Genomic DNA, 7,363 nt, shown 5'->3' on the forward strand with positions numbered 1-7,363 from the left:
AACTTTGAGGGCCATTCATTTGTTTTACATGAATTTTACTTTAAGGATTGAGATCAAATGTCTCAATTTATTATTTTATTTACAGAAAATGTTCAGTCTTCTTTGTGACGTCTCGGAAGCTGTTTGTAGTTATCTGCACATCTGTTTGGATCCAGAGTGACTCAGCTCAAAGTAGTGCACATCCAGTCACAGGAAAACTTTGTCAGGCACCAGAACAGACCTCAGAAGCATCTGTACAAGTTGTTAAGACTGTAGTTGTTCTTTAGTGCCTAAATTGCACATGACATCACTTGGTTTACAGTCTTTTATCTTTAAATACAGCATTGAATAAGTACATCTACAATGTCAGTTTTGCTTATCATTTGGATGCTTTGTACTACTCTGGATTTGTCAGACTCTGTGAGTATTGTCTTAAAATTAATTTGGCTTCTTTCTTATGTGTTCAAATTACAGTTAGTTACACCTAAATGAAGTGTGTTTATGTGTTATTTGTATGTTGAGTTTTAAGTAGTCATTCTGTGTGTTGTGTGTTTAGACTCCTGTCGAATGTGAAGATGAGATTCAGCTTCTTCGAGCAGAGTTGAAGAGTTTGGAACTTCGCCAGACAAAGCAACAGCAACTGATTCAACGATTAATGAATCACAACCAGATGGAATGAAACATTCCCTAAAAGCGGGCTCATTTTATGACACGGGAGACAATCAGTACATGGGTCAAAGCTCTATATTATTTTCTTAAGATGTAGTATTCATTGTGTAAATATGTTATACTTGTCTGATTATAAAAGCACAATATAATACTAACAAAAACCAATCTGCCACAAACAGATTGTGCTCAGATCTTCAGAAATGGCAATACTCAGAGTGGGTTTTACATGATTAAACCACTGCTAAATCCAACCCAGGTCAGAGTGTACTGCGATATGACCGATGGGGGTGGATGGACAGTCTTCCAGAGACGCTCGGATGGCAGTCAGTCATTTGACAGGTACGGAGAACTCGATTTCATTGTTTTGAGAAGACATGTCTATTTATTAATAAATTAAACATGAAGTCTCAATGTTCATGTATAGAGATTGGAATGATTATAAAACAGGATTTGGTGACATGAAGTCCGCTAATGGAGAGTTCTGGTTAGGGAATGATAATCTGCATTATCTGACATCTCAAGGTGAGTAAATCTATATATCTAAAATGAATGCAAACTGTAAAGCATATGTCATATGGCCATAATTATATGTATTGTATGTATGTATATAGAATAAATGTATATTATATTATATTATGTGACCCTACATATGACAAGCAATTTGAAGAACGGATTGATATTTATTCTATTACATTACATTGCATTATATTATATTATGGACATATTTTAATAAAACACCATCTGTTGCACAGACGATTACACCTTGAGAATCAATCTGGAAGACTTTGAGGGCAGCCCACCGTTTTGCGGTGTACAAAACATTCAAAGTGGAAAATGAACAGGTCTTTTTTATTAATCTCTTCATAATTATGATAAATGATGTTTGGATAAATAATCTGTGCCCGTTAACAGATGGCATGTCAAGTTTCTAATAGATCAGTACAGCAGGTTGTAAAACTGTATTCTATTTCCATTAAGAACAAAAAGAAGTGTTACACAAAATCACAATTTCTACAGTTCATTTGACCTGAATGGTATAATATCTGTTTATTTGGTTAATGTTTTAACGATCGCATTTGTCTTCTCAGAACCATTACCGGCTCCAGTTTGGCGTGTACACAGGAAACGCAGGGGACGCTCTCTCTGGCACTTACCATCCTGAGGTTCAGTGGTGGGCCAGCCATCAAGGAATGAAGTTCAGCACACGAGACAGAGATAATGACCGTTATAATGGAAGTTGTGCTCAGGAGGACAAGGGTGGCTGGTGGTTTAACAGGTTTGCATCTGTAACAGTGACAGAGCTTTTCTCATTATAGTAATAATGACAACTACAAAATCTATGAAGGCAGTTTTTCATACATTAAATATGAATATTTGCCAACCAAAAGGTGTCCACTGTGTTTTATATGTTGTTTCACGTGTATTCCTCTAGATGTCACTCTGCCAATCTGAATGGTTTCTACCACAGAGGTCCCTACAGTGCAGTCACTGATGATGGAATAGTGTGGTACCCGTGGCATGGCTGGTGGTACTCCCTCAAATCTGTGCAGATGAAGATCAGACCGGCCAGCTTTGAGCCTAATGATGTCTAATAAATGGATCTGTTATCTGAACCAGGAAGGAAATGATGAATTTGTGAATGATGCCAACTGACATTAGTCCAGCTTAGTAGTCAAATTTCTAAAGTATTTACATACGTAGTTAAAAAAGCTCTTCTCCTGCATGTAGCGCAAATAAAGTTTTCAACACATCCTTGCTGCATCCATGTGTTCTTTATCTTTAATTTTATTAATTTCCTAGTTAATAAATGAAGAAATACATTTAGAAATAAATCAGAATTAAAGAGTGAAGTTTTATTTAAAGTTGCATTTAAAAAAAAATTATTGAATATAGAATACAAAACTTGTCATCATTTATAACAATATCTGTCAAGGTCTGTCAAGGTTAATGTAGCTAATAATTATCATCCAGTAGTAAATATATAATTCTAAATTCTACAGAAAGTGCAGACACCATCAGTATCAGGGTACTTCGAAAACTGACAGGGTGTTTAGAGAACTGTTTTAATATAGTAAATAAAATTACATTTTATAAAATTGTATAAAATATTTTTATTTCCAAAATATATAGGGGTTGGAGTTTAAGATATAAAAAAATGAATTAATTTTTTTTTTTTTTTGAAGGTTGTATTTAACTTCTAAAACAAATTAAGTAGAAGAGTTTTTATAGTAGATTATTATTATTAAGATATTGTATAAAGTGTCAACCGTCCACATTATTTATTCGTTTATTTTTTTTTATCTTTTGTAATTATCATATTTAGTTCTCTTTAACTTAAACATAAATCCCTATGCTTAAGTGGTCGTGAACTGGAGAGGCTCGTGTCTTTCATGATGTGACGTCATTTAAGGAGAGCGTGAGCTCACCTGATCTCTCACCTTTCCAGTGCACGCGCTGCTGTTAACGGTAGACAAATCTGTGAATCCCAGTTTATCTCACTTGCGACGTGCGACGTAAGTAGGCCTACTCTATATGCTACCTAGATTAAGTTGAGACGTCAGTGTAGATATTTAACATTTTTACAGACGCACTTTTGTACAGTACGTTTTATCCTTGGTTATGTTTGTGTTGTTACTCGAGTCGCGTGAAGTGGTTTCAGTGTTTTTGTTTAGTAACGTTACATTTATTCGAAGGGCATCTTCTGCTTTCTTTCGCTTTACAACTTTGTTTCGCCTTCTCCACGTGTTATTTATAGACGGAGCTGCCAGAGATCCCAAACAGGCCTCTGATGTTTCTGTCAGGTGCACAAGACAATTTAAAGACCGCGATCAGGAAATAGATTGTGAGCTATGAGGGAGAAACATGAGCTCAGCAGGAAAAAAGTTACTAGATGTACAAGAATCCAATGAACTTGTTTTTCACCTTGTTTTACACCGTCCGTTCACCGTTCTGAGTGTCCTGATTTGTTTTTGATTGTGTACTGTGATTAAAATGCTTTCGACGTCAGCCAGCCTATGTAATGGTGTGTTCTATGAATAATTTGAAGTGCATGTTGGTTTGATGTGGCTCAAATGCACCATTAGTTGATGGTACTGTGGGACGTGTGTGTGCTATGCGTTGACCAGATATAGTGTTCAGAAACCGTGAAAAGCTCAAAGGGCAGTAGCTTTGAAGCAGGCTATAGTGCAGGTGCCCTTTAGGACCTCATACTGTAGGGGCAGACTTATCAGATTACTAAAACTTGGTTATTTATTCTATTTTCTTAGAAATATATTATATTTAGAGTAGTGTCAATGGAAAATTATCACCTTTTTTGTTTTGTGATGAGGGTAAAAAAAAAGGCATGTTGATGGCATAAATGCAACAATAACTGACCTTACCGTTTAAAAAAATTCTCTGATATACTGCCATTCAAAAAGTTTGGGCTTGGTAAGATATTTTTTTATGTTTTTGTGTGTTGTATTCACCTAGGCTGCATTTATTTAATCAAAATTACAGTAAAACAGTAATATTGAAATATTGTAAGATGTTTAATTACATTAATAAAATGTTTAAAAATGTGATTTTATTCAAGTGATGGTAGCTAAAGATGAATTTTCAGCATCATTACTCCAGTCTTTACTGGCACATGTTCCTTCAGAAATAATTATAATATTCTGATTTCTTAGTATTGTCTTTGTTGAAAACATTTGTGCTGCATAATAATTTTATTAGTTTTTGTGTGTACAAAACATTCCAGGATAAATAGAATGTTCAAAAGAACAGCAGTTTTGTGAAATAGAATGACACTATAAATGTAGCGTTATAAATAGACTACTGTATTTGTGGTCTATCTGTTCATTCTGATCAGGTTAACATGTTCTTGCTGAATAAAAGTATTAATTTTTATCAATTAAAACTCCTAAAGTTTTGAAGGGTAGCGTATGTCTTGCCAAATAGTCTCAAAAACTTAAAAAGTTATTTAATAAAGTTAGTAGTTATTTAATTAATGAAGATGATTTTGTGCTTATTTTATTGTTTTAGTGCCAGCAGAAATTACAGTCTATTGTTTGCTGAATCAAAATGGGTTGAATGATTTTATTTATCTTTTTTGATTATGGAAGTCTGTGGCCTGGTGTCCAACACTTATTGGTATCTTTTGTTAACCACGATTATGGATTCCTACTCGTGTAAAGACCTTTAAGTAGGGATTAGTCAAGAATAGTACTGTTCCCAGTGACAGATATAATACCCCTCATGCCTGCTATTACATAACTTTAGGAAGTCAAGGTATTACCTCGCATTTGTCAATACAAAGGAAGTGTTGCCGCTTTCTATGCCAAATATGCGTCATTGGATTACTTTTCTAGATAAATATGACATTTAAATTCTTTTGTGTATGGTATGTTTGGTTTTTTTTTTTATTGTTTTAAAATTTGTAACAGTTTTACAATTAGAGGTTTTCCACGGTAGAAAATATCTGCATGGCTGACATCCAGTTTTTCTCTTCATTTATCATCTGATTCCTAAATCCGTAAAAAAAAATGCTACTGGCTGCTTGGCAACAGCAATTGCTGCTTTTGGCCTGACATGCCCTGGCCCCTCCCCTCACGTCAGGCTTGTCTAGGATAGGGTAGCCAGTCACTGTCCTCTGTGAAGTTAGCCTTGAGGCTCTGCAGTGGGTTCAGTCGTGGCCCAGGCTGGAACTTGAAGAGCGCTGTACGAGTAGAGGCGTGTTTTAGTATGTAGGGACAGCCCAAAAGTGTGCTGACAGCAGCCTGGACTGTGCAACATTCCTATGAGACAAACCATTGCTGCGAGCCAGGAGTGGTGCTGAAGGAGGGACTGCTGGGTATTTTAGAGCTGGCAGTCTTTATATACGTGCATTTAGTGTAGTGTTTACCACAGCACTAATAGGATTGATCCTGAGACATGGAGCTGCGAGTGCTGCAGGAGCCTGAATGAGATGTGCTGAACTGACATAATGTTATGCCTGGTAGGGTTTTCTTCTTTTTGTTTTTGAATGTGTTTTAAAAGATTTTAGATGGCATGAAATTGATAAGATTTAGATGAGATAAGGGCATAAATGCTATTAGAATTCTATAGCATTTTTTACAGTTACAAGCTGAGGGTATTTAAATTAGGAGAGATGTAATTATTCATATTTTAGACCTGAATTAAAGTTAATGCAATTTGATTAATACAATACATCTGCATGTGATTTATTTATTTTGATTTATTTTGTTTATTTAACACTAATTGACATGCTGTAAATAAAAAAAAAAAAATTGGTAAGCTTGTCATGCAATGTGCTATGTTTTTATGCCATAAACTGATTTAGTGCTTCATTTGTGAGATTTTTCCTGACTTGGTTCTTAATAGGCTGCTTCAACCCTCAAGAATGAATGATCCATTGTATTCCACTGTTGCTTTTTATGAGAGTTTAACATATCAGTTTTATGTCCCTTCAAAGTTGAAATAAGACACATATATCAATAATTCTCCAGGCGGTAGTGAAGTGTTAACAGAGGGGCTCTTGTTTCTTTAATGCCCAGCCCTTGCATGAGCAGACGGACTGTAAATGACTAAGCACACTGTTAGTTCCTAAGGTAACCTTTCACTCTACCAGTCGAGTCGAGGAAGACATTTTCACACTCCTTTTTATATCAGAATATTAGGGAGAATGATGTTTCAATGAGAGTTGAATTTATTTTATAATTAATTTTTATGTTAGAAAAGGATGAGAAATGAATGGGATCCAGCTTTGAAATTTTTATATCTTGGTCCATTTTATTAACTTAAAGATTTTCTTAACCTACACATTTTATACATTGTAAATAAAACAAAGATTATTGGTGTATGTTTTACAAGGAAATACTAATGTAGTCTTTCTACAGTACTTAAAAAAAAAAACTTAATTAAATGTTACTTGCCATTTCTTTACTGGAAATTTGAGTGAAAATTGTTTCTGCACATTTTTTTCAGTGCACTATGTGATAAAACAGATGGCTTGCTGAAAGTTTGTGTTAATGATTATTCATGAGTAACATTAGAAGAATATCAGTTATTGATGGTCTACATTTTAGAAGCAAATTCCAAGTGACAGTTACTGGTCATTGTTTTCTGAACATTTACACATTAACCTTGTAAACAGGTTCTGGGTCTGTGATGTTTGGTAATGCTATTTATTGTTATACAGTTTTGTCTTATTCAGATTCATTACATAGTCCCACAGTTAAAGTGGTATGTATGGGGTTTATTTCAAAAGAAGTTAGACAGAGAGCTTGTCTCTGGATCTGCATAAACTGGCCTCTCTCCTCATTGTACTTGACAGAAGTGCATTAGAGCATGCAAGGCCTTTCCCTCAGCAGAGGCAAAGTATGCCATGCCTTTTTAACCCCTGTGGAGTAATGCAGTGATGTTAACATGAGGAGACACAACCCAAAAACATTAATGAGTGACTTTGGCACTCAGAAACAAATTGTCATTTCAGCAGATTGCAATTGAATTTTTTTCTTTAATCTTTAAAAACCTGTATTGGGCATCAGATTTCATCAAATTAAGTGACACATTTAGCAATTATTAGTGTTTGTGTTAAGACACAGCCAGCTTTCTGTGTCTGAAAAAGGCATGTCTGCTGGGGTGTAGCCATCCTATCACAGAGCTAGATCTGTCCCTACTAAACACAGTGAGGTGTTTTCACTTGCACTCACATACACATGCTCCCATTGACCCC

The 7,363-nt window shown here is 35.1% G+C and overlaps 1 protein-coding gene across 1 annotated transcript; it reads left to right on the forward strand.

The window, feature by feature from the left end:
* The first annotated feature begins 210 nt into the window (after positions 1 to 210).
* On the forward strand, positions 211 to 2,398 carry LOC113114505 (fibrinogen-like protein 1). Its single transcript, XM_026281418.1, is given in 9 exon segments — positions 211 to 399; positions 536 to 655; positions 658 to 712; positions 828 to 987; positions 1,073 to 1,170; positions 1,401 to 1,444; positions 1,446 to 1,490; positions 1,737 to 1,924; positions 2,081 to 2,398. Coding segments are annotated over 9 exon segments (927 nt in total). The 5' UTR covers positions 211 to 342; the 3' UTR covers positions 2,241 to 2,398.
* Positions 2,399 to 7,363: the final 4,965 nt, after the last annotated feature.

This window comes from Carassius auratus, chromosome 14 (genome assembly GCF_003368295.1).
Source record: "Carassius auratus strain Wakin chromosome 14, ASM336829v1, whole genome shotgun sequence".
Taxonomy (NCBI): domain Eukaryota; kingdom Metazoa; phylum Chordata; class Actinopteri; order Cypriniformes; family Cyprinidae; genus Carassius; species Carassius auratus.